This window comes from Cyprinodon tularosa, unplaced genomic scaffold, assembly GCF_016077235.1.
Source record: "Cyprinodon tularosa strain WSP-4 unplaced genomic scaffold, ASM1607723v1 ctg1334, whole genome shotgun sequence".
NCBI lineage: Eukaryota > Metazoa > Chordata > Actinopteri > Cyprinodontiformes > Cyprinodontidae > Cyprinodon > Cyprinodon tularosa.
Genome location: NW_024038153.1, coordinates 51,249 through 78,449, shown reverse-complemented (window position 1 = coordinate 78,449; position 27,201 = coordinate 51,249). Strand labels below are relative to the sequence as shown.

The 27,201-nt window shown below is 42.1% G+C and overlaps 1 protein-coding gene across 1 annotated transcript in view; it reads right to left on the bottom strand.

Moving 5' to 3' along the window:
* Window positions 1–529: 529 nt before the first annotated feature.
* LOC119778455 (transcription initiation factor TFIID subunit 4-like) overlaps window positions 530–27,201 on the bottom strand; it is a 75,214-nt gene continuing 48,542 nt past the window's right edge. The window contains exons 9-16 of the mRNA XM_038277669.1: window positions 27,000–27,120; window positions 22,629–22,713; window positions 22,090–22,250; window positions 21,744–21,874; window positions 11,852–11,977; window positions 2,973–3,029; window positions 2,770–2,877; window positions 530–823 (exon numbers count right to left, since the gene is read on the bottom strand). Of these exons, the coding sequence (XP_038133597.1) occupies window positions 698–823; window positions 2,770–2,877; window positions 2,973–3,029; window positions 11,852–11,977; window positions 21,744–21,874; window positions 22,090–22,250; window positions 22,629–22,713; window positions 27,000–27,120 (915 nt within the window). The 3' untranslated portion in view covers window positions 530–697. The remainder of the gene's footprint in view (window positions 824–2,769; window positions 2,878–2,972; window positions 3,030–11,851; window positions 11,978–21,743; window positions 21,875–22,089; window positions 22,251–22,628; window positions 22,714–26,999; window positions 27,121–27,201) is intronic.

The following is a 27,201-nucleotide window of genomic DNA, read 5'->3' as shown; positions in this document are numbered from 1 at the left end:
CCGGGGCTGTTGCTGAAACTTCTGGGGCTGTAGCCCAAGCAGCCGCCCATTAGATCTGCCACTGGTGCTCATTATGGACGAACCTTGGCGTGCACACAAGTGCAATGATGACATCACTCTGGTGTGGGCTTACAGATCCAGCCGCTCAGGACAGAGTTTGGTTCTTTTCTGTGTCGTTGCCAAAGTCTTCATTAATACAAAAACATTTGCTATAGTTAGCGATAGCTGCTTTGTTTAAATAAAGCTGCTAGAGAGTTATGAAAAAGTTGTTTAATATATCAAAAAGCTCTAAGCTGGCAGGACTGCAGAGAGCTCAAGATGGCGGCTAGAGGAAGGGCTCAGATGGGAGGAGTGTTCGCCAAGAGGCGGAGAAAAGCAGTGGAAGCATTTTTATACAGAGTTTTGGAATTCTGCACAATCTGGGACCTTTAGGATTCTTCTGCCCTTCTTAGTTCCCAGAACTCCTCAAACTGCAGTTTTAGCTTCACTTTGTTGTGGAAAAAAAAGGAACTTCAACTCACCGTCTTTTACAATTTATTATCATCACAGAACATAAACATGCCTTTTCTCTCTAACTAAACTGAAAACTGGAGGCAGAAAATGAGCCGTTTGGCTCAGAGACGTTGAGCCTAAAACAAAAAGAGTCAGACGCAGAACAAAGACCATCCAACGTAGACCAGCCATCATCCCTCTGGAGTCAAAGCATGGCCCTGTAGAGCCTCAGGGTGTGGCGTAGGGAGGGATCCTGCTCCATGCACATCAGCAGGTCCTTCAGCATCACACGAGGCCCCCTCTGAACCCCCCCTCTGGGCAGCAGTGACACCTGGCAAACAAGCAGAGCAGAACCTCAGGTCAGTCCATCCAAAACCCCCCCACCACTAGTGCAATGTAGAGTATCTGGTTCTCTAAGGGGAACAGGTCGGCTACAGAGAACAACCTGCCCAAGGTTTAAAGCTCAGCCACTAGCTTGAACTCAATAAACAGCCGTTGGAGGATTTCTGGTGACCTCCTTGTTGTGCAAAATAATATCCTGCAGATAATTAATAAATAATGAACTAGAACTGGAGTTATAGTTAATTATTTAACTTATTCAAAATCGGAGGTGAAATCAGTTTAGGGTTCTTAGTTGAATAATTGTAGCTTTAATTTACTCACTTACCAGGGTTTATGCCTTTCACCTCTGGATGGTTCCTGGACCGGCTGATAAAATCCAGGTATTCCACCAATTTAGTGACTTAGGCTAGTTTATCAGCAGAGCCATTAATTATCAATCAAAGATCTATTTATCTCTGTTTATTCACACTATTAAGAAAAGAGGGTGGATCTGGCCTGAGTGATAAACCATCCGTATATGAATCACAAACAACTGCAAATTAAACAATGACATCTTTATTCTAATAATCCAGGATTATAGAAATCTAATATCTACACGCTATTAGAAAATAAACATGAGGTAGACTAAGTGACTAGTTTAAAAGAAAAAGAATAAAACCCAAAGAGTTCGTTTAACTGGCTTCTGAGATTATCCAAGATAGACTAGATGTTAATGCATTCAATAATGTCCGTTTGGAATAGGAGCAGGTATGATGAGAACAACAGTGCAATTAAAACTACATAAAATACATTCAGCTTAAAATGATAAATGGTTCAAATGCTTTAACAGCAACAGCAGAAGTTGTTCAGCAACGTGGCATAAACAGGACTGTGTGTGTGTTTTGTGGGGGGGTGTAAATGTGTGTGTGTGTGTGTGTGTGTGAGAGACCTCCCTCTTCATGTGATGGGGGGTCAGCATGTAACAATTGGTCATCAACCATGTGACCACACGCGGTTCAATGTGAGCAAATTCTCTATAAACTACCTTAAAGCAGAAAGAGAAGGAAAGCAGGATAGAAAGAAAGGAAGACAGAAATATCACTTGCAGCTTTAACAGCAACTTATTTCAACCATTAAACCCGAGTTCCTATAACCAGCACAGATTAACTTCAGCATTAATTCAAGTTTCTCCATATCTACCTACTGGCCCGAGCACAGCACCTCATTAAAGCATCAAAAAGAAAAGTGGATGGGTTTTACTCTGAGACGTGTTCCAGTCCTCGGGACACGCAGCGCTGGGATGAAATGTCTTTAATGGAGGGAAGAGGAGCCCCCATGATCCTCTCTGCTGTTCTCACCTTCTTCCAGTCTGAGGCGCTGCAGCCTCCACACCACACAGTGAGACAGCTGCTCAGAACGCTCTCTATGGTGCTTCTGGAGAAGGTGGGGAGGATGGGGGGGGCAGGACGCTCTCTATGGTGCTTCTGGAGAGGGTGGGGAGGATGGGGGGGCAGGACGCTCTCTATGGTGCTTCTGGAGAAGGTGGGGAGGATGGGGGGGGTAGGAAGTCCAAGCGCTTCTGGGCCCTTTGGACCAGTGAGGTGGTGTTTCCAGTCCAGGTGAGGGTGTCTGTGATGCTGACCACCTCTACAGCTGAGCTGTTGATGAGCAGTGGAGCGTGGTTAGGCCGCATGAGTTCAACCGCTGATCTGATTACGACTCTAATGAACTCCGAGTCTAAAGGCTTGTTAGCTAGAAGCTTCAGATTCAACGCCACTGATAACGGCTCTGAACTGTTCGCTAACTGAATGGATCGATAGAATGAGCAATGCCTACCAGCCACTGATCCTTTGACCTCCAGAGAATCCCCCAGAAGTATCAGAAAGTTCTCCCACCCTTACGCTCCTCTCATCTACCTTCATCATTGGGTCTGAGCCAACAGGCCGTGTTCCTAACCTGACCGCTGGGCTGATCTGCTGCTCTCCTCCTGCGGGGCCCGATGGCAGCCAGAGCGGTGAGGTTAGCATCTCGGTGCTGCTGCTGAGCTTCCTCCAGCTGCTTCATCTGTGGACACAACGAGACAAACATCCCATCAATCAGGCCGCCGCTGCCTTCGCTAAGCCGTGCCAGGCTGGATGTTGGGCTGATGGTGTACTGACCTCTCTGGCTCTCTGCTTCAGCTGCTGCAGTCCAGGATCCTCAGTCTGGGAGCGGCTCTGTGGTCACAGGCAGAACTAATCAATCAATCAGCTGCTTACAGCTCAGGTTTGGTTTGGCACCATGAACACCAGATTAGCTTCAGCCTTTCCAGACACCAAGAACTTTAAACCCAGAACCAATAAACTTCCATGGAAACAAGATTTCTACCTTTTTTGATCATTTTAATCCACTGGAATAATAAATTTACCAAAGCAGATTGAACAGAATCAGAGAAAATGTACATTGAATTCTTTCTATTGTTTAATGTTTCAGCTCATGACAGGTTTGCACTGAATGCTAGAGTGGACAAATATCCTCCTCTGAATTTTCCACAATCATTTGTTAAAGACTTCATTGATTTATTAGACAGTGTAGATTAATTATATATATAATAATCAGGATTAATCAAGAGACTATTTTTCCACCACACATATTAACATTTTCTACCTAAAAAACACAACAGAAAGAATTTAATAGTGAACAATACAGAGAATAAAAGAAATTAAACAGATATAACTCCTTAAATCTTGTTTTTTTTTTTTTATTGAACTTTTTTGCAAAGCAGGAAAACATAAAAAATGAAACACTCTACATACATAGGAGAAGGATATACACACATAAACAAAAATAAATAAGTAAATAAATGAATAAAATAATTAAATAAATAAAGGGAGCCCAAAAGCAGAAAAAAAACAAACAAACAAACATAACACTACAAATTGTCCTCTTGTTGCCAAGCTAGATCCAATAAACCCAGTCTCATTCTCTGAGCTGCAGGCGCATCCAAGTTGTCCAAAAAAAGGGTTCCATGTCCGGTAAAAAAGAAATAGTTTGTCTTTCAACGCCGTAGAAAAGGCCTCCATTGGGATAATGCTTAATACAGTCTGTGTCCACTGGTTTATAGAGGGAGCTTTATCAGAAATCCACGACACCATGATACACTTTAGAGCACAGTGTAACAATATATGCAGAAGCTCTTTGATACGAAAGTTATCTGGCATTTCATCATTCAGACCCAACAGACACGTTCTTGAACCCAATTGCAGTTGGTACCTAAATATTAAACGTAATTCGTCTATAACAGATTCCCAGAACTGCAGAATATGAGGACAACTCCACAGGCAATGGAACAAAGAACCAACAGCAGACTGACATTTGTTACAAAGATTTGATAACGCTGGAAACATTCTGTCTCATCTCAGGTGTGATATATAGCCTATGAAGGATTTTAAATTGTCTCTCCCAGGTAGAATTTGAAGCTAAGGCCTAAAAAGGTCGACTACACAACTCTTCCCAGGCCTCAGACTCTATAGTGCCTAGGTCTACTTCCCACAGGCCCTTAACTGTGTTAGAGTTATCAGTTTTAAGATCACATAAGATATTATAAATCTTTTTAATTATACCTTTCAGTTGCGTGGTCTTTAACATCAGTGATCCAATAGGGGAGACAGCCAATCCCCCATTATACTCTTTCCATTTAGAAATGATAAAGCTCTTCACCTGAAAGTACTTAAAGAAATCCTTATTAGTAAGACCATACTTAACTCTCACCTGATCAAATCTAAGAAGAGAGCCCTCATGAACCATGTCGCCAACCTTTTTAATCCCTTTTATAGACCAGTCTGTAAAACCACCTTCAAGACCAGGAGAAAAGTCAGGATTATCTTGAATAGGAGTAAGAAGGGAAAAGCAGTTACTGTATCCTTTCAACCGCCTGACCCTTCGCCAGATAGCAATCATATTCTTTAAAACCATATTGTTTTGAATGAGTACTGATGCTTTCTCAGTGGATGTGTACAGTAAGTTCCACAAATAAATGCCCTTTAATAGCGTGGCCTCAGCTCTAAGATAAATGGAGTCAGAATCGCTGATAAACCATTCCATAAGAAATTTAAACTGAGCTGCCCAAAGGTATAACGAAAGGGAAGGAGCAGCAAGACCCCCTTTCCGTACAGGTAAGCAAAGATAACTATATCTTAATCTGCACCTTTTCTTATTCCAAATGAATGAAATAATTGAACCATTCAATTGTGATAAGACCCTTTTAGACAAAACAAGAGACAACATCTGAAATAGGTACAGAAGTAGTGTAAATTTCGTTAACGAAAACTAAACGAAAATATTTTCGTCAACGCACATTTTTCACCGAATGAAAACTAGACGAGATGAGATGAAAATCCCCACTAATGAACAATAACTGGGAGTAAATCAGAATTAATTTTCGTGGACTAATAAAGACGAGACGAAAATGCAGTTCAGTAAATAAAGACTGGGCTAAAATCTATGGACATTTTAGTTCAGGAACAAAGACGAAAATTACATATTATTATTTTATGGGTTTTTTCAAATCCTGTCTCTTCCTCCTCCTCCTCCTCCTCCTCGTCCGCTCCTCCGCCACACACCCACTTTCAAACCTGGAGTGGGCGGCACAGAGTAGCCTTAACAGAAAGATTGGTGGTGGTTGTTTATAATGTAACATTAATCATCAACGGCTATAATGTCCCAATGATAAACTAACTAATGTTGGCTAACTTTCATAGCATTTAGTATCCAGGCTGGCTACGATACGTTAGCTTGTTAGCACGTAGCGACCGTAGACACTTGTTGATAGAATTGTATGTGAAGTTAAATTTATGCTAACTTAGATATGTTAAAGCTTAAAGCTTCTAGTTAGAGTGGCTCAGGTTATCCTGATCTATCTCTATAGTTCTGCTGCTATAGGCTTAGACTGCTGGAGGACATAGGGACCCCTTTTTCATCATTCTGCTTCATTCTATCTCTATTCTCCCACTCTGCAGAATCTGTTAGTTCAATCTCTAACGTTCTGCTCTCTCTGCTTTTTCTCATAGTAGCTTCATCTGGTCTGTTCCTGTTTGGCTGTGACTCCATCCTGGAGAGAAATATCAGCTGTGCTGCTGCCATCAACACCTTTGTTTCTAGATGTTGGAGCTTGGCCTGTTTTCCAGTGTAGTCCTGTTTCTCTGACTGTGACTAACTGGATGTGCTCTCTTCATCCTCTGACATGGGAGCTGGCTCGGAGCTCGTCTGCCTGGCTGTGTGTTTCCTGGACGGGGCCGCCTGTGGAGCTGGTTGACAGTTGCCTTTTGTATCTATGCTTCTTTTTCTATGTCTGCTTCTGTCTCCTTGAACCCCAGTGGGCCTCAGCAGATGGCCGCTCACACTGAGCCTGGTTCTGCTGGAGGTTTCTTCCTGTTCAAAGGGAGTTTTTCCTCTCCACTGTCGCTACAAGCATGCTTAGTGTGAGGGATTGCTGAAGAGTCAATGAGTCGATGCAATCAGCTGGTTTTCCTTAGATAGAAAACTTTGTAGCAATTTGACTGTATGATCTGGTTGAACTGTAAAGTGCCCTGAGATGACATGTGTTGTGAATTTGGCGCTATATAAATAAACTGAATTGAATTGAATTGAATATGTTATACTGGCCGGGCAACTTTGCAAGTTTGATTAAAGCAGACAGACGTTTTGGGTAATCTAGAAGCTGCAAGTGAACTATAGTTAACACAAAACACCTCAGCAGCTACACATGTATGCTAAAACCAACTGAAACAATTTATAAGGATAAGACAAAATAAAAATAATATGCCACACATAATTCAGAACAACTTTAACCTAGATTTTCATACACAAAATAGTCATTGCTAGGGGAACCACTGCAGGGATTGGGATGCAAACATAAATATTAATTAATATTAATACAACCAAAATGCATGCACACATAAAAATGTCTGCAATTTATTCCTGCATTAAATGATAGTTAGGTTGTTTGTATGAGTTTGAAATGGATTGTCAAATGTAGTTTTTACAGAGACTTAGTTTTTGTTAAGGAAAAAAACAGACCTATATGCTACTTATACCCTTGGAATTCCTGTTATGCTGTGCATCTATCCTGACATTGTATTAATTTCTGTTCCAGACTGAAGATTCACCAACAACCACCCAGAAACAATGACAGGCCAGCTATACAAGCTTCCTTAATTGCTAACACCAAATACAAAGCTGACTCTCAGGACCAGCAAGCTATGCCTTGTTTCACCTTAAATACTCTACCTTTATAAACCATGTGAACTACCTGGCAGGAAAGCACTTTGTTCTATCAGTTGGAGGTTTTTTTTCACAACATTGACCTCAATCTATTTATTTTATTATTCTCTGTGAACTAGCTTTAAACAGCCAGCACTTGTGTAAAGTTCATAAGAGATTTTATTTTATTTGTTTCCTTTGTCAGGTGTATTTTATTTTTTTTAATGCAAGCATTTGTGTTTGTGTCTTTGAACCTTAACAATGTTCAAAATAAATATGCAAATATATTCAGAAAATCTTCCATGTCTGCATGTGTTCCTTAAAATGTGTTTTTTTTATCAAAAAGATGAGAAAATGTTGAAATGTGAAATACCTTTAGGAAATGTTAAATATTATCTGCTGACAAAAAGTAAAAGGTTATGTCCTGACTAAAACTAGACTAAAATGTTGACGGTTTTTGTTGACTAAAACTAAACGAATAAAAATTATGTGTTCTTGGACTAAAATAAAGACTAGAATGCTCTGACTTATAGTCGACTAAAACTAGACTAAGTAAAATGGGCTGATGTCGACTAAATGTGATAAAAACTAACAAGAAATGCTGAAACTGGACTAAAACTGAAACTAAATTTAAAAATGGTAAAATTAACACTATGTAGAATGTTCACTTTAACTATGTGTATACGACCCAAAAGAGACAGAGGGAGGCTGCCCCACCTTTCTAAATCACGATTGATAGATTGAACTAAAGGAGTGTAGTTTAGATTGTATAAATCTTTTAGGTTCGGTGAAATTTTTATTCCTAAATAGGTGAAACCTGACGGTGACCATCGTTAAGGCTGGGAAATATTTGAGTCAATCCCATGTATACCAGAACAAGGCATAGCCTCGCTTTAAAAAAAAATTATCTTATAGCCTGAGGAAGAGCCATAATGTAAAATCAGTTGAGTAATTTTAGGAATCAAGTGTGAAGGGGAGTTTAGAAAAATCAATACATCATCAGCATAAAGTGAAATTTTATGTTGACAATTATTTAAAAAGAGTCCTTCAATACTTGCATCTTGTCTAATTGCTGCTGCAAGGGGCTCCATAGCCAGAGCAAATAACAGAGGACTCAACGGACATCCCTGCTGACTACCACGACCAATACGCAAATTCTCTGATCTGTAACCATTAGTAATGACAGAAAAGGAGACATATATAAAATCTGTATCCATTTCACAAAGCCATCACCTAAACCAAATTGCTGAAGTTTAAAAAACAGATATGGCCATTCTAAGCGGTCGAAGGCTTTCTCAGCATCAAGAGAAATAAGTAAAGCCTCCGGACCGAACATAGATGAGTGCCGAATTATGTTGAGCAAATGTCTAACATTGTGTGGAACACCGTCCCTGGATGAACCCGGTTTGGTCATTCTTAACAATAGAGGGCAGCATACTCTCTAAACGTATGGCCAGGATCTTGGATAGTATTTTCAGGTCAAGGTTTAAAACCGATATAGGCCTGTAAGAGGCACAGTCTTCCGGGGCTTTCCCTTTTTTCAAAACTAATGAGATATTAGCCTCCATTAAGGATGGAGGGAGAGCACCAACAGCATATGAGGATTGAAACATTTCAAATAGTTGCCAGATTAGAATTTTGCTTAATTTTTTTTTTTTTATTCCCCACTGAAGCCATCGGGACTGGGAGCTTTGTTGTTTGGAAGCAGATGAATTATTTTCAAAATTTCACTCTGTGTTATAGGCCTGCATAGCTCATCCCTCTGGGTTTCAGTAATTTTAGGTACGTTTAATCTGGAAAACAATTTAGCATATCCTGTATGTGTAAGGATTTAAACTGAGAGGTATATAACTGCTTATAAAAAGATTTAAACCTGTTGTTAATTTCTGTAATGTCATATTTAAGCAAACCAGATGAATCTTTAACACATGGGATATTATGAGAAGGTGCCTTTTTCCAAAGGAGGTTTGTTGGAAAGTTCGTACAGCCTTTGCCTCATGAAAAACATAGATTTCTCAGCCCTCTTCGTTAGCAGCCCCCTCCAAAGAAGTTTTGACCACCTGGATTTCATTCCCTAGTTGTTCAGAAGGTGACTCATTGTATCTAATCTGGAGATCATGCAGCACAAGTTCTAATTTTCTTTGCTCCAGCTGATTCTTCTTCTTTAGGCCATCGGAATATGATATAATTAGTCCACGGGTATAAGCTTTCAAAGTGTCCCACAGTAGGCCGGAAGAAAAATCAGGAGCTGCATTTATCTTTAAAAAGTGCTCCAGCTGTTCATTTAAAAATTTTTTGAAATTAGTGCCTTGAATCAAAATATTATTAAATCTCCAAGTCTGATACCGAGGGGCAGCATTGAAATTACTTAACTGTACATAAACCGGTGCATGGTCTGATATATGCAATCAACTGGTTTTCCTTAGATAGAAAACTTTGAATCAATTTGACTGGATGATCTGGTTGAACTGGAAAGTGACCTTAGATGACTTGTGTTGTGAATTTGGTGCTATATAAATAAACTGAATTGAATTGAATATAAGAATATCTCCAATTCTACAACTACTAATATTACCCAGTGACAGTTTGGGAGTGAAAATCAGATCAATTCTGCTACTTGTTTTATGAAAACCAGAAAAGAATGGAAATTCTTTATCATTAGGGCGAAGTGCCCGCAGGTTTCAACAAGATCAAGTTCGTTACAGGTGTCCAAAAGTGCTTTGGCCCTTTTAGAAATTTGAGACTGTCTAGATGGAGATTTGTCCATAATAGAATAAAAATAACAGTTAAAATCTTCAGCTAACACTGAGTTATCACAAACCCAATCAGAAAAGGAGGAAAAAGCATGAGAAATGAAGTCATTAGACTGTACTGGTGGAAAGTAAATATTCAGAAATGACACTGACTGTCCATGTAAGGTGCCCTTTAAAGATATGTATCTACCAGACAGATCACTAATTGTTTGTGCGTTCATCAGTGGCAGGTGCTTATGTATTCGGATGGCCTCCCCACGACTCTTACTCGTAAAATAAGAACTAAACACCTGACCAACCCAATCACGTTTTAACTGTTTAATAGGGTTGTGTATACCTCCCGCATTCCAAGAACAAACATTCAACACTGCGTTATCATTAATCATTCTGCATTAAGTGTAGACACTGATACAAACCTAAGTGGCAATAACCATGATACAGATGTTCTGGGCTCAAAAAAAAAAAAAAAAAAACTAAGGCACAGGTGATAAGAAAAATGCACGTAAAATAGGAAAAACCGAGGACCTGCTTCGCTATAAGAGTTAACGCAAAACTATTTACAAAATATATGAACCTCAAAAGGTAAATGAACATAGAGGTCAGACAAAGGTCTCCATCACCCAACATGGGGCACAAACACACTTTCCAACTAGAACAGAGGAAGATGCTGGACCAGGGTAAAAATCTTTTATTAAAAATCAGTAACATGAAAATTGCTGCCAACCCGCAGCTTTATCAAAGTAGCATTCTATATAATGGGCCTACAAAATAAAGTAAACGTTTAGCTATAGAAAAGTAGGCAAATGTCAATAATAATAACAACTCAGCAGTCTTTGTCAATTACCTTACATTGTGAACCAAAAACCAGATTGCTGAAACCCATTCAAGCAACATAGTGAGAATCCATCAGTCAGCCACCGCTACTGAGGGAGATCCTGCATTCTGTGACGATTTGTCCAAGTAGGCTGCAACGGCTCCCGGTGCTCTAAAAGATCTCTCCTCGCCATTGTGCTTAATCCTGAAGACGGCCGGGTTAATCATGGCGAATGAAATCCCCATCTCTCTCAGACGTAGTTTAGCTTGGTAGAATCCCTGCCTCTTCTTTACGACCGCAGCAGAGAAATCCTCAAATATCATAATGGGGGCGCCGTTGTAGATTAAAGACTGCACGAATTTTATCCTGGAAATAATGTAGTTTTATGATGACTGCGCGGGGCCAGTGCCACAGGGGTGAAGAAGGCGGGCGAGCGTGCGGTGACAGCCGTCCAGTTTAACGGCGTCGCCCTTGAAACTCACACCCACCAACTGCGGTAACCCAGTCCTAAAAAAAGACACTGGGTTGGTACCTTCACTGCCTTCGGGGAGCCCAATAATACGTATATTTCACCGTCGGCTCCTAATCTCTAAATCATCAATCTTGTCCAAAGCAGCTTCTAGCTTGAGCTCAACTTCAGAAAGTTTAGCATGGTGAATAGCTGTAGTATCCTCCTGGGTTGATATGCGCCCCTCGGCCTCTTTCATTTTAGCATCCAGCGCGGCTATATTAGATGAAAATGCTTCCAGTCTTTGCAAAACGGGATCAATCTTCTTCACAAACGAGGCTTCCACACCTTTCAGCACCTCCGCGGTTATCATTTCCACCAACTTGTCGGTGTCCACTTGGCCGAGGGGTGAAGAGGACGGAACGTCCGCCATTACAGGAGAAACACCATCACTCGGAGGGGGCTGGTTTTTCCCCGTTTTTACCGATTTAGTTGCAAGGTTGAGCTTTTTCTGAGTACTAGGCATGTCGCAACAATTAAAAGCTGAGATAAAAGCTAACTTTGATCAAGTTAAACCCAAACCAAAACCTGAACAAATGCCAAGCTGCGGGAGCGCACGAGAAACACAGCTACTCCGCCATCAGCGTCACGTGACCCACTCCTTAAATCTTGTTGACAAATACTGTGATTTTAGGATTATAAAATAAAACATTAAAATAACTGCATTGAGAAACATTTAAAGACGGTTCTTCATTTGGAGAATCAGGAATAGAAGCTGTTTACCTTTGCCAGACGCAGGAGCTTCTCTCTCTCCACAGCATCTCTCCTTTTCTTCTTTAACATCTCCGTCTCTTCCAGGAAGCGTAGCTGAGTGCGAACCTCATTCACCTTGCAGTGCCAGGGATCCTCCTGGTGTCAGAAGAACAGACGTGGTTCAGGTTTAAGCCTCTGAGGTCTGTCCACATCAACGCTCTCCAATATCTACAACCCCTGGCAAAAAGTATGGAATCACCAGTCTTGGATGAGCACTCATTCAGACATTTCATGCTGTAAAACAAACTCAGATCAAAAACATGATACAATATTAAGGTCGTTCCAAAGTGCAACTTGTTGGCCTTCAGGAACACTCAAAGAAATGAAGAGAAAACATTGTGGAAGTCAGTGAATGATACTTTTATTGACCAAACACAGGGAAATAAATATGGAATCACTCAATTCTGAGGAAAAAAGTATGGAATCATGAAAAACGCATAAACAAAAGACCATTCAAAATACATCACTAGTATTTAGTTGCACCACCTTTGGCTTTTATAACAGCTTTCAGTCTTTGAGGCATGGACTTGATGAGTGACAAACAGTATTCTTCATCAATTTGGTGCCAACTCTCTTTGATAGCAGTTGCCAGATCAGCTTTGCTGGTTGGACCCTTCTTGTGGACCATTTTTTTCAATCTCCACCACAGGTTTTCAATTGGGTTGAGATCTGGACTATTTGCAGGCCATGACATCGACTGAATGTGTCTTTCTTCAAGGAATGCCTTCACTGTTTTTGCCCGATGGCACGATGCATTGTCATCTTGGAAAATTATTTCATCATCACCAAACATCTGTTCAATTGAAGGGATGAGAAAACTGTCCAAAATGTCAATGTAAACTTGTGCATTGATAGAAGAATTAACCACAGTCGTCTCCCCAGTGCCTTTGCCTGACATGCAGCCCCATATCATCAAGGACTGTGGAAATTTGGTTGTTTTCTTCAGGCAGGCCTCTTCATAAATCTCACTGGAACGGCACCAAACAAAAGTTCCAGCATCATCACCTTGTCCAATGCAGATTCTTGACTCATCACTGAAGACAACTTTCATCCAGTCATCCACAGTCCATGATTGCCTCTCCTTAGCCCATTGGAGTCTCGTTCTTTTATGTTTAGGTGTCAATGCTGCTTTTCGTTTAGCTTTCCTGTATTGAAATCCCATCTCCTTTAGGCGATTTCTTACGGTTCGGTCACATACATTGACTCCAACTTCCTCCCATTTATGCTTCATCTGTTTAGTTGTACTTTTTCGGTTTTCAAGACAAATGGCCTTAAGTTGTTTGTCTTGACGCTTTGATGTCTTTCTTGGTCTACCAGTACGCTTGGCTTTAACAACCATTCCATGCTGTTTGTATTTGGTCCATATCTTGGATACAGCTGACTGTGAACAGCCCACATCTTTAGCAACCATGCGTGAAGGGTTACCTTCTTCAAGAAGTTTCACAATCCTCTCTTTTGTTTCAAGGGACATTTCTCTTGTTGGAGCCATGGTTCTCACCACTCCACTTGGTCCAGCAGCCCTCCAAGGTGTCATGACTGCAGGTGTTTTGAACTGCACACTAACGGGCACATCCAATCTGGGGCAGGTGTCCATTTAGGGAAAGGAAATAGACTGGGTGTGTCCTTTTTTTTCTACCTCCAATTTGAGTGATTCCATACTTTTTTCCTCAGAATTGAGTGATTCCATATTTATTTCCCTGTGTTTGGTCAATAAAAGTATCATTCACTGACTTCCACAATGTTTTCTCTTCATTTCTTTGAGTGTTCCTGAAGGCCAACAAGTTGCACTTTGGAACGACCTTAATATTGTATCATGTTTTTGATCTGAGTTTGTTTTACAGCATGAAATGTCTGAATGAGTGCTCATCCAAGACTGGTGATTCCATACTTTTTGCCAGGGGTTGTAGTCATATCATCAGATTACAATAGAAGACAAAATCCCTTTATTGTGCCACGATGGGGAAATGGTGGATTAGCATCCAGTCCTGGAGGAAATAAAACCAGGATCCGTCCACTCATTCAGCCTGGAACTAAACCAGTTCCCACAAACAGCTGGTAAACTGGTGCAACTGGGCTGAGGAAATGGTGGCCTGCTCACGGACGTGACCCAACAGTCTGATATGTTTATCTTTGCTGTCGGCCATTTTAGCAGAAACCAGCTTCTCCTAAGATCCAGCACTGAAGACCCAGACAGCAACCTTCAGCGTCTGCAGACCACTCCTCCTTCCAGAATATTCTGGTCTCTCCACAGATTCTGTGGAACCAACATTAATCTTCATCCTCTAAATCAGAGATAGGCCTTCTTGGTCCTTAAGGGCCACCGTCCTGCAGCTTTTCCATGCATTCCCGCTGAAATAAAAGGCAGAGTTACCTCCTCAGCCTGTCGGTACGTTTAGCAGAGTCCTGGCAGTTAACCAGTCATTTAGATAGTGGAACTGCAGGACCGGGCCGTTGCTCCAAACCACACAGAACAACCCATCATCATAACATAGAAAACTGTTTTAGATTGATCAAAGCTTAAAGAACACAAACCTAAGAAATCACCTTTCCATAAGTATTCACACCCTTTATCATGAAGCTACAAAGTGAGCTGAAGGTCATTCTGTTTCCACTGATCGTCCTCCAGATGTTTCTACAGGTTCGATGGATCCACCTTTGGTAGATTCAGATGATTGGACCTAAAACTGAAAGTCTTCCTCAGACTGAACAAAAGACCTGAAAAACCCAGCCAAGATCTCATAGGAATGGATAAGGACCAAGGAGACCAGAGGCAGGAGGACCAAGGAGACCAGAGGCAGGAGGACCAAGGAGACCAGAGGCAGGAGGACCAAGGAGACCAGAGGCAGGAGGACCAAGGAGACCAGAGGCATCAAGATCAAGGAGACTAGAGGCAGGAGGACCAAGGAGACCAGAGGCAGGAGGACCAAGGAGACCAGAGGCATCAGGACCAAGGAGACCAGAGGCAGGAGGACCAAGGAGACCAGAGGCAGGAGGACCAAGGAGACCAGAGGCAGGAGGACCAAGGAGACCAGAGGCAGGAGGACCAAGGAGACCAGAGGCATCAAGACCAAGGAGACTAGAGGCAGGAGGACCAAGGAGACCAGAGGCAGGAGGACCAAGGAGACCAGAGGCATCAGGACCAAGGAGACCAGAGGCATCAAGACCAAGGAGACCAGAGGCATCAGGACCAAGGAGACCAGAGGCATCAGGACCAAGGAGACCAGAGGCAGGAGGACCAAGGAGACCAGAGGCAGGAGGACCAAGGAGACCAGAGGCAGGAGGACCAAGGAGACCAGAGGCATCAGGACCAAGGAGACCAGAGGCATCAGGACCAAGGAGACCAGAGGCATCAGGACCAAGGAGACCAGAGGCAGGAGGACCAAGGAGACCAGAGGCATCAGGACCAAGGAGACCAGAGGCAGGAGGACCAAGGAGACCAGAGGCATCAGGACCAAGGAGACCAGAGGCATCAGGACCAAGGAGACCAGAGGCAGGAGGACCAAGGAGACCAGAGGCAGGTGGACCAAGGAGACCAGAGGCATCAACACCAAAGAGACCAGAGGCATCAGAACCAAGATGACTGAAGGCTGGACACACTGCCAAATGAGGACCAACAGAGTACAAATCAGAGGGTTTTAAAACTTCTCATTGAGCTGTTTCTTTTTTCAAACTTTATTTATTGAACATTTTAAACTTAGGACAGACATTGTTGGAACAGGTAAAGCATCAATACAAACTCAATGTCACGGTCTGTCAACCCCCAAACCCCCTGACCACCCACCCCACCCACAGGCCAGAAAATAAATCAATAAACAAATAAATTAAAAAATAAAAAGTAAAAAAAAATAATAAATAAATAATAATAAATAAATAAAAGTATAAATAATAAGAATTATAAAGAGAAAAACAGGTTTAAAAAAAAAAATAAAATAAATAAAAAAAAAGAAAGGGGGGGAGGAGACATGAATGTATATATAAATAGGTAATTAGAGAGCATGTAAGATATTCAATTGTCGTCAGGGTCAAGAAGATTCAAGGAGTCAAAATATCTACAAAAAGGGTCCCATGTAGCTTGAAATGGCTTGGTGAAGCCTCTGAGAGAAAACCTCAGTTTCTCTATTTTGAGATTGTAAAGCACCTCTCGAATCCAGCGGGTATGTGAAGGGGGTTGTGGGTCCTTCCAGTTAAGTAGGATCAGCCTACGAGCTAAAAGCGTGGTAAATGCTATAGCCCGGTTCATTCCTTTAGGCAGGTTAGAGGTAGGGGGGATACCAAAGATTGCAGACAGTGGATTGGGGATAACCAGAGAACCATATGCTTCAGACAGTGAATTAAAAATCCCTCTCCAGAATGGTATCAACTCGGGACATGACCAAAACATGTGTGAATGATTGGCAGGCGAGAGTTTACATCTGCCACAGGCTTCATTTACAGAAGAATAAATTTTTGCTAGTCGTGAGTTAGTGTAATGAGCCCTGTAAACAACTTTGCATTGAATAAGTCTATGACGGGCACAGATAGAAGATGAGTGAACTAAAGACAGTGCAGATGTCCATTGTTGTTCTGTGAATACAATGTTAAGACTCTCTTCCCAAGCTGTTTTAACTGCGTTTGCGGGTGCTGAGGTTTCTGACCAGATAAGCTTATAAAGTGTCGAAATGCATCCTCTAAGATTAGGATCAATTACGAGAAGAGAGTCTAATAGGGTTTCTGGAGGGCGATTTGGAAAATAAGGGAACAACTTCTTAACATAGTCACGAACCTGGAAAAAGCGAAAAAAGTGGTGTTTTGGAAGATTGTATTTGACAGACAACTGTTCAAAAGAGGAGAAAATGTTTTCAGAATAGAGATCTGCTATTGACTTGATACCACTGTCATGCCAGATTTTATATCCTAAATCTCGGGACGGTTCAAACATACAGTTTTTAAACAATGATGTCAGGGCGGATGGGTTTGAGAGACCAAGCTGTTTCCTAAACTGATTCCATATTTTCAAAGAAGTGGACGCGACAGGGCAAGTAGTTAAACGTTGTAAAGGGAGTTGTGAGCACAAGACTGAACGGAGTGAGAACGGGCAGGATTTCCTCTCCAACTGTACCCAGACTGGCAAGGGGTCCTCCTCCTTTATCCAAAACAGCAACTTCTGTGCATTTGCAGCCCAATAGTAATATCTAAAAACTGGGAGGGCAAATCCTCCTTTCTCCCTGGGGGACTGTAAAACCGATCTACGAATTCTGGCAGGCCTCCCAGCCCATAAAAAACTTGAAATCATTGTGTCCAATTTTGCAAAAAATGACTTATTTAGAAAAAGTGGAAGATGTTGGAACATATAAAGAAATTTGGGAAGAACCACCATCTTCACTAAGCTTATTCGGCCAGCGAGCGAGATAGGTAAAGTTGACCAGCGAGTGAAGTCAGCTTCTGTCCTCTCCACCAAAGGAGTAAGGTTAACTCTATATAGGTCGGGAAGAGATAGCACAATTTGAATACCCAAGTATCGGAAACCATTATTAGACCAGCGAAACGGTACTGTTGAGGGAGGGAGTTTTTTAGCGGCATCATTAATAGGCAAAAGTTCGCTTTTTTGATAATTAAGTTTGTATCCTGATATGGTGCCAAAATCGTTAAGAATGTGTAGGACGGCGGGGATGGAAGAAATAGGATCTGAAACATACAACAAAAGGTCATCTGCATATAACGAAACTTTATTGACTATATCAAATCTTGTTATGCCCTTAAAGGAGGCCTCCGCACGCAGCCAGAGGGCTAGGGGCTCGATCACTAAAATAAACAAGAGTGGAGACAGGGGACAGCCCTGTCTGGTACCCCGGCTTAAAGGAAAAGAGGAAGAGATAACATCATTAGTCCGTACTGAAGCTTTTGGTGAAGAGTACAGAAGTGTTACCCAATCAACAAAGGTCTTGCCTAATCCAAATTTTGTCAGTACCTTGTACAAAAAGCTCCATTCAACCCTGTCGAAGGCCTTCTCGGCGTCGAGGGACACAACGACTTCAGGGATTGTAGTATTAGGGGAAGTGATGATATTGAAAAGCCTCCTGGTGTTGCATGAGGACTGCCTCCCGGGCATGAAGCCCGTTTGATCTAGATCGATAATTGAGGGTAGAATCTGCTGTAAGCGTAATGCCAGCACTTTAGTTAAGATTTTAAAATCCACGTTCAACAAGGAAATGGGCCTATAGCTGCTACACGATAAAGGATCTTTGTCCTTCTTAAGGAGCAACGAGATCGTAGCCTCCGACAGGGTACCGGGGAGCCGGCCCAAAGAAAAGGCCTCGTTGTACATCTCTTTAAGAAAAGGGCTAAGCAAAGTGGAAAAAGCTTTATAGTATTCAGTGGTAAATCCATCGGGTCCGGGTGATTTAGATCCTTGAAGACAACCTATAGCCTCCTGTACCTCTAATGTAGTAATTGGGGCCCCGAGTCGATCTGCCTGTTCTTCAGTAACGCAAGGAAAGTTGATTTTATCTAATACATTATCAGGAGAGGGTGGAAGGTCGGATGTATAAAGAGAGGTATAGAACTCAACAAAAGCATCATTAATGCCCTTTGGGTCAGTGGTTGTTTCACCAGAGCTGGAATTAATAGCTGGTATTAGTCGAGAGGATGCCTCAGCCCGAGCCTGATATGAAAGAAGTTTGCTGGCCTTATCTCCCGATTCATAGAAAAGTTGTCTAGATTTAAGCAATGAAGTTCTGACAGAAGTAGTGGAAATTAGATCAAGTTCTGTCTGTAAGGAGAGTCGTTTTTTGTAAGTGTCGGGATCCGGATAGGCAGCATACTGTACATCCACTTCCTTGATTTCCTTTAAAAGCTCATTAAAGCGGGCAGTTTCAGTTCTTTTTTTTATTAGAAATGTAGGAGATAAGTTGGCCTCTCATGTAGGCTTTGGATGCCTCCCAAAGGCTACTTCTACTAATATTGTGCACGTCATTTAGTTCGAAAAATAGGGAGATTTGGGTACGTATAAAGTCTTGATAATTTTCCTCTGCTAAGAGAACAGAGTTGAATCTCCATTGCCTGAATGGGCTTGACCGGTACGGTAGTGCCAAGTCAAGGGAAACTGGAGCATGATCTGATATTACAATGGTGTGGTAGTCAGTGGAAACTAAATTTGAGATTAATCTAAGGTCCATAAGGAAGAAATCTATCCGGGAGTAAGAGTGATGAACATGTGAGAAGAAGGAGAAAGCCTTGGTGGAAGGAAATTTATGTCTCCAAGGATCAACTAGACCAAGTCGCTGAGAGCACGCAAGTAAAGTTTTTGCTGCCTTCGTAAGAGGGGCAGGTTTATTGAAAGAACGGTCTAAGAAAGGGTCCTGGACCAGGTTATAATCCCCTGCAATTAGTATATAGTGATTTTCGACATCCGGAAAAGATGAGAAAAGTTTAGATATAAAGTGGCTGTCGTCCCAGTTAGGGCCATAAACGCAAACAAAGAGAAATGGCATTTCTCGAAGCCTTCCAGAGACCATGACATATCTGCCATTGGGATCTAGAACTGATTTCTCTGGTATGAAAGGAACGCCTTTACGAAAAATTATTGCAGCGCCCCTGGCCTTCCCGTTGAATGTTGAGTGGAAGATGTCGCCGGTCCACTGTTTCCTAATCCTTTTGACATGACTATTAAGCATATGGGTCTCCTGGATGAAATAGATATCCCCCTTAAGTTGGTTTAAATGGGTCATTACACGTTGCAATTTAACAGTATTACCCAACCCCTTCACATTCCAAGAAACGAGTCTAAGTGAGGTACTTACATTTGTTGTCATGTTTCATGTATTCTTAAGGTTATGGAGATGTTACAGAGGCTTCCAGCATGTACCTGGTGGGACCCGGCGTAGAGTAGCAGGTATCTGAAAAGACATGAGTAGGGGAGAGACGGAGGGAAGAGGAAGGAGAAAAGAAAAAGAAAAAAAAAAAAAACGAAATAAGAATAAACCCCATGGCCCAAAATATCCCATACATACATGAAAAACCAGTGTCCATTGCACAGTGGTGTTCAGCACCATTAAGACTTCCAACTTCGTCATGGTCCAAAAGGTGGAAACCCCCCAGCCATGTATAAAGCATTCCGATGACAATTATATGAATTCAAACCTTCTTTATCCCAACTAGGCGCGCCAGAACAAGTCCCCAACGGTAATAGAGGCATTGTAGTAGAAAAATAAGAAATAAAAAATAAATATTAAAAATAAATTCAATAAGTAGATAAAAAAGATATATTAATAATTGAAAATGGCTAAATAAATTAGGTAAAAGTAAACAATGATAGATAAGAAACGTAGTAAGCAAATAAGATTTACTCAAAAAGGTATACGACAAATACAAAGTCCTGTAAACTAGGATTACTCAACATTTAAACATGTTTATGAACCAATAACCTTCTTCGAAGTATACAGAGGAAACACTTTGAACAGAAACATACAGCCATGGTCAGGCTGCTGCAAATATTCAAGTCATGGCTCCGTGATCATCATTTAGGGAAGTTAAAGTCAGTTTGCCTCTGGTTCTTTCTGTCGATGTTGACGGGATGCAAAGTCTGCCGCCTCCTCTACGGAGGGCAAAAGTTTCCTTGATCCGTCGGGTAGCACAACAGTTAGCTTAGCAGGGTACCTCAGTGCGGGCTTGTAGCCTAGCTCGAACAGCCTCTTCATCACGTCCCGGTATTGAGTACGTTGTTCCAGAACCTCCGGGGCGTAGTCCTCAAAGATATGGATAGGTGTGTCTTTATACTTCAGTTTGCCCCGCAGCTGTCGGGCAGCCCGCAAAACCAGCTCCCGGGTTTGGAAATGATGGAAGCAGATCACTACATGCCGTGGTCTACCCGTGGTTGCTAGCCTAGCAGGCTGCGCGCGGTGAGCCCTATCCAGCCTCGGGGGTGAAGACAGAATGTCCGCACCAAGCACATCACATAATAGTTGGGAAAAGAACTCCGTTGGTCTGGTCTGACTTTCTATTTGTTCCGGCAGACCCACGATTCTTATGTTGTTACGGCGGGTCCGTCCAGCGAGGTCGATCAGCTTAGCCTTTAGCTTAGTATTCTCCGCAGCTAGCTCAGACCGCATGCCAGTCAGCTCGTCACTGGTGGAGTTTGCGAATTGTTCCAGACTGGCAATACGTTGGTCATGGTCTTCAACAGAGTTTTGGACACTGATGAGCTTTGTCTCGTACCTCGAGTAGGTGTCTTTGATCTCCGTTAGTAGTTCGCTTTTGGTCTCCGCTAGCTTAGCTGTTAGCACGGCTGTGAACGCGGCGACATTAGCTGAATCCTCACGGTCTTGCTCATCTCTCTTTGGCTTTGGAGGCATGATTCTGTTCCTAATAAGGGCAGGTTGTTACTGGGTTACTTTTTGGGAGTGAAAATGAGTAAAAAATCAGTAGAGGTGATAAGTTCGGGGAGTGCTGAAAAATGCGTCTAGCCCATCACAAGACCCAGCCGGAACTCCCTCATTGAGCTGTTTCTATGGGTTTGCAGGGTATAAATTATTCATCTGAGGTGAAGCAGCTGCTCCTCCATTCAATAAAGGATGTTCTCCTTTATTTTTGCGCCTCCTCCTTCAACTCCTGGTTTGTTGGTGGTTCTGGAATATTCCCTCAGGCTGGCAGCTCCATGAGGTGGAGATTAAAACTCCAACGAACAGAATTCTCCATCAGGAGAACATGTTCAGATCTGGTTAAGGTAAACTTTCAGACCTGAGCTTAACCAGAGGTTCTAACTCTATGAGCAGACATCTTGGTCGCTGCAGATCATCTCAACCAACAGGTGAACTCAGGTGTTCCTTCCAGTGGCAAAGAAACGAGATGACGCTTCTGAATGAAACGTTCTCTCAGCATACAGTACCGTCAGGGAAACAGTGCGATGTTCTGCCATCACGCTGAGCTTCTCTATCAGTGTACGGAGGCGCTCCTGGGTAGCATGAGAAACCACAGCTACCACCTCTGGACCCACCTCCATTACTCCCAGCAGCTGTCCTAAAAGGAGAGAGAGCAGCCAGATCATCTCAGCTTCCTGCAGCAGTCAGTCCTTTACTTCAGCATGGAGGAACTTTGCTTCTTTTAATAATATGATTCTAATGAGAACTTCAAAGCCACCAATTGGTGAAACCGACCGGATCGGCTTTCATCATATGGGGAGCTGCTTCCACTGATGTTCAGCAGCTCTAGAAGCAGCAGAGATGGACCAGTACCTTTGTGAAGGATTCTGCTGAGCAAAGCGTGAGGAGAAAGGAAGAGCTGATCCTGGCAGGACTGAACCACAGAGCCTACGGCGCTCGTCAAGATCCGAGCATTTTCCTCTCCCAGGTTCACTCCCGCCATAAAGGCCACATCATTGATGTCATCATCTTCCCTAGAACACAGAGGGAGACCCTCAGGACAGCTGTTGAACACTTTTTCTTTTTTGAACTTGAGATTTGTCAAACACACTCCACATGTAACAGTCAGTCAGATAGATTTAAACCAGTCTAGAGCTGTTCCTTTAATTCCAACAAAATATTCAAGTCTTTCTAAAAGAATATTATGATCAACTGGATCAAATGCAGCACTGAGATCCAACAGGACGAGCACAGATACAAGTCCATTATCTGAGGCCATGAGAATATCATTAGTGACTTTCACCAGAGCTGTTTCAGTGCTATGATGAGCTCTAAAGCCAGACTGACACCTATATGCACCTGAAGTTACACAATCTGGAGCTTCAGACTCATCTGGGACCTGCTGGCAGTACCTGAACGATCCTGAACTCTCCTTAAATGAACTTCTGCCGGAGAGAAGTGTGTTTCGATCGGCAGACTGCTTCCCTGCAGACGTCCCTGGAAAATGACCCAAACAGAGCTCAGTTAAAGGATCCCCTTCATTCTGATGATACCCAGATATATCTGTCTATAATCCAGATGAAGCTAACCCATTACATAGATTACAGGCATGTCTGAAGACAGAAAAACCTGGATGACTCTTAACTTTCTGCTTCTGAATGCAGATAAAACAGAAGTTATAGTCTTTGGACCAGAGTCTCTGAAAAAGAAGCTGATTAGTCAGTCACTTCATTTGGATGGGATTAAACTGATTTCAGACAATAAAGTAAAAAATCTTGGTGTTATTTTTGATCAGGACCTGTCATTTAAATCCCATATCAAAGAGGTTTCTAGAATTTCCTTCTTTCATCTGAGGAACATTGCAAAAATTAGAAATCTCCTGTCCAGGGGTGATGCTGAGAAACTAGTCCATGCATTTGTTACTTCAAGGCTGGACTATTGTAATTCTTTACTATCAGGAAGTCCACAAACTGTAGTTAAAAGCCTTCAGCTGATCCAAAATGCTGCAGCCAGAGTTCTGATGAAAATGAAAAAGAGAGATCATATCTCTCCTATCCTGGCTTCTCTTCATTGGCTTCCTGTTAAATCCAGAATAGAATTTAAAATCCTCCTTCTCACATATAAAGCCTTAAATGGCCAAGCTCCATCTGATATCAGAGATCTGATTGTTCCTTATGTTCCTAACAGAGCACTTCGCTCTCAATCTGCAGGTTTACTAGTGGTTCCTAGAATTTCTAAAAGTAGAATGGGAGGCAGATCTTTTAGTTCTCAGGCTCCTCTCCTGTGGAACCAACTACCAGTTTTAGTCCGTGACGCAGACACCCTGTCTACTTTTAAGGCTAGGCTTAAAACTTTCCTTTTTGATAAAGCTTCTAGTTAGAGTGGCTCAGGTTATCCTGAGCTATCTCTATAGTTATGCTGCTATAGGCTTAGACTGCTGGAGGACATAGGGACCCCTTTTTCATCATTCTGCTTCATTCTATCTCTATTCTCCCACTCTGCAGAATCTGTTAGTTCAATCTCTAACGTTCTGCTCTCTCTGCTTTTTCTCATAGTAGCTTCATCTGGTCTGTTCCTGTTTGGCTGTGACTCCATCCTGGAGAGAAATATCAGCTGTGCTGCTGCCATCAACACCTTTGTTTCTAGATGTTGGAGCTTGGTCTGTTTTCCAGTGTAGTCCTGTTTCTCTGACTGTGACTAACTGGCAGTGTTGTAGTACTCGAGATCGGTCTTGGTCTCAAGACCATTTTTTTAAGGTCTCGGTCTCGTCTCGGACTTGACCGCATTTGGTCTCAGTCTCGGGCGCTGAGGACTCGGCATTTTATTTCAAGACCGGTCAAGACCACAACTGTGGAAATAACGCTAATCATCAGAATATTATCAGTTTCTTTAAGATCCTTCTTTTTATTGGATGCTTGGATTCAAATCCAAGCAATAAAGTGTCTCATTGGTAAATGCAGTTTTTTTTGTTTGTTTGTTTGTTTTTTACTGCTGTCCCGCCCACCCCCTTTCACCTGTGCGCGGGCTGCAGCACTTCGATTGATAGTCACAAGTGGTTGTCTGAGAACGGGAGAAGAAGTTGACCAAATCATCGGTTATAAAATTCAGCTATTTAAATCACAAATAATATATTTGTAAAGCAACATTGAGAGAAAAGCATACAGCGTAATGTAAGTTCTGCAGTGCTTCACTATCAGAGACGGTAGGGACTACGACCAATTTTTATCGACACCTTGACAGAAAGCACAAAGAAAGGTAAGCTATGTGTAAAAGTGATGTTAGGAAAGCTAGCTAGCTCCTCGGTATCAAAGTTCTTTTATTCTATTATGAAACCGCTTCTAGTTGTGTAATTAAATTTTTGAAACACATGCAGTTGGGACTCTAAATGTAAGATTTCTTTATTATGTATGTTATGTTTAAGTTGCTACCTTCATTCAACAGCAAAGTTAAAGATGCAGTATGTAACTTTAATAAAACAAAATATCTTTATAAAAGTTATATAGTTCATTTTTATTTACATATTCATCATTATGTGATTTTTGTCATTATTTGTCATTATGTTGTGACAGTATGTTATGAGACCGACAAGCTGTGAAAATATTGAGCACTTCTACCTTTTCCCAGTACTAACTAGAGAAATAAACCGCTTGGTCAAAAACAAACCATCTGATCAGCAACAGGGTCTTAGAACTGACAGAAGTCAGTCAGGCTTTTGTATTTCAGTGGGGTTTGTATTTCTGCAGATGTCAGCAGCTCAGAAGGAAGTGAAGGAGATCAATCTATGTTTTTCAATAAATTATCTCATAACATATTTTCACAACTTGGTGACAAATATAGATTTATTTCAGAAAAGTTATATAATATAGCTTTAATCTGTATATGAGAGAGAAACAAGAGAAATGATTGGCTTTTTTTCAGTTTTACACATTTGCTCATTGTTTTGAAATAGCACATTTAAAAACAACATAAATGTATGTACTGTTCATGAAAGGCAGAGAAAATACTATTTTGATCGACTTTGATTAATTGTTTGAAATTCTGTAATTACTACACAGAAGTAATAAATAAAGATGTTTATGTTTATTCCAGTTCTATGTGTTAAATATCTCGTTGTTTTATGTCAATGTGGGTCTTTTAGATAAATTTTAATGATTTTGATCATGTTTCATATTTTATTGTCACCTACTGGTGCTGGTCTTGGTCTTGTCTTGGTTTCAGGTTAGGTGGTCTTGACCACAACACTGCTAACTGGATGTGCTCTCTTCATCCTCTGACATGGGAGCTGGCTCGGAGCTCGTCTGCCTGGCTGTGTGTTTCCTGGACGGGGCCGCCTGTGGAGCTGGTTGACAGTTGCCTTTTGTATCTATGCTTCTTTTTCTATGTCTGCTTCTGTCTCCTTGAACCCCAGTGGGCCTCAGCAGATGGCCGCTCACACTGAGCCTGGTTCTGCTGGAGGTTTCTTCCTGTTCAAAGGGAGTTTTTCCTCTCCACTGTCGCTACAAGCATGCTTAGTGTGAGGGATTGCTGAAGAGTCAATGAGTCGATGCAATCAGCTGGTTTTCCTTAGATAGAAAACTTTGAATCAATCTGACTGGATGATCTGGTGAACTGGAAAGTGACCTGAGATGACATGATGTGAATTGGAGCTATAGAAATAAACTGAATAGAATCTCCCGTTAACCAACAGCCAATCAGCAATGGTCCATAGGTCACCATATGCTGGGTCAGATAAACTGGCTGAGGAACAGCATATGAAGGTCAGAATGAGCATCAGATAGGAGGATTATTTTAAACCAGGAAGATTTACAGTTACACTCTAATAGGATGAGACCCTAGATCAGAACCCCTCCCCGTCCCGTCGACACCCACCCCACCCCGCCCACCATTAGCCCACCCCCCCCCCCCACAATTAGCCCATAATACAATATGGGAGTGGCAGCTGATTGGATGCTGATGATAGAGAGAGAGACGACTAAAACACTGAGGACAGACCAATAGGACTCCAGGTTTCTACCCTCAGATGCTCACTAAATCAGTCGGTCATCAGGTCCAATGCTAACCAAAGCTTTGGGACACAGTGTAGCATCGTGGATGTGGAGACGACCAGTCTGTACCCATTTAGCTACAGACCAGAACATTTCCCCCAATGCAGAAACAGGAAGGAGTCAGACTTGGATCCTCCTACACATCCTGATGTTCAGCTGTTCTGGACCCAGTTCAGTTTCCTGGAGGCCAGACCACAAACTGGGAGAAATGACTTCGACCAGCAGGATTCAGACGTTTAAATCTAGACCGCTTAATCAGGAAGGCTACCGAGGAATTCCTTTAGGAAAACCAGAGCATTAAGGTCAACGCACTGAAACAGCTGAAGATGTGAAGGGATTCCCCCTTCCCCATAGGATCCACATACCCCCCCCCCACCTGAAACCCTCCCCCCCAAAGATCCCGCCCCCCCCCCAAAGATGCCCCCCGCTCTCGAAAGATTGGGCGGTTTGGATAGGGATTCTACGGGAATCCAACGCAGACACCAGGTATGGTCTAAACACACCTCTATATTAAGTCTTTTTGTGATGAAATTCTTTTATTCAAATGAAGGAAAATTAAACATCTGCTGTCCCAAGCATTAATACACGAGGCGGACATAATATTTCGCCAAACTCGTAGAATTCGCCTCGATCAGCTTTGCTCCAGACTCTCCCTACTACATAGAGAACAGGAGGATGGTGTTCAGTGGGAAGGTCGCCTACAGTAGGTACATCAAAGGGTAGTGTTTAAACCGTTACCTGGAACTGGTTTTCCTAACTGGACCAGCAAGAGTTTTTGGTTGCTCCCACTTTTTGTCAGCAAGTCAGTTTTGGGCTGAGGTGATGTCATCGATGCAGGTCTGGAAGCCACGCCCCTCACCTGCAAAATGTCCAAAATTTGAACAGCAAGAAGGCATCACTGATCCAAACAAAGATGAACCACAAGTTCACAGGATGTCCA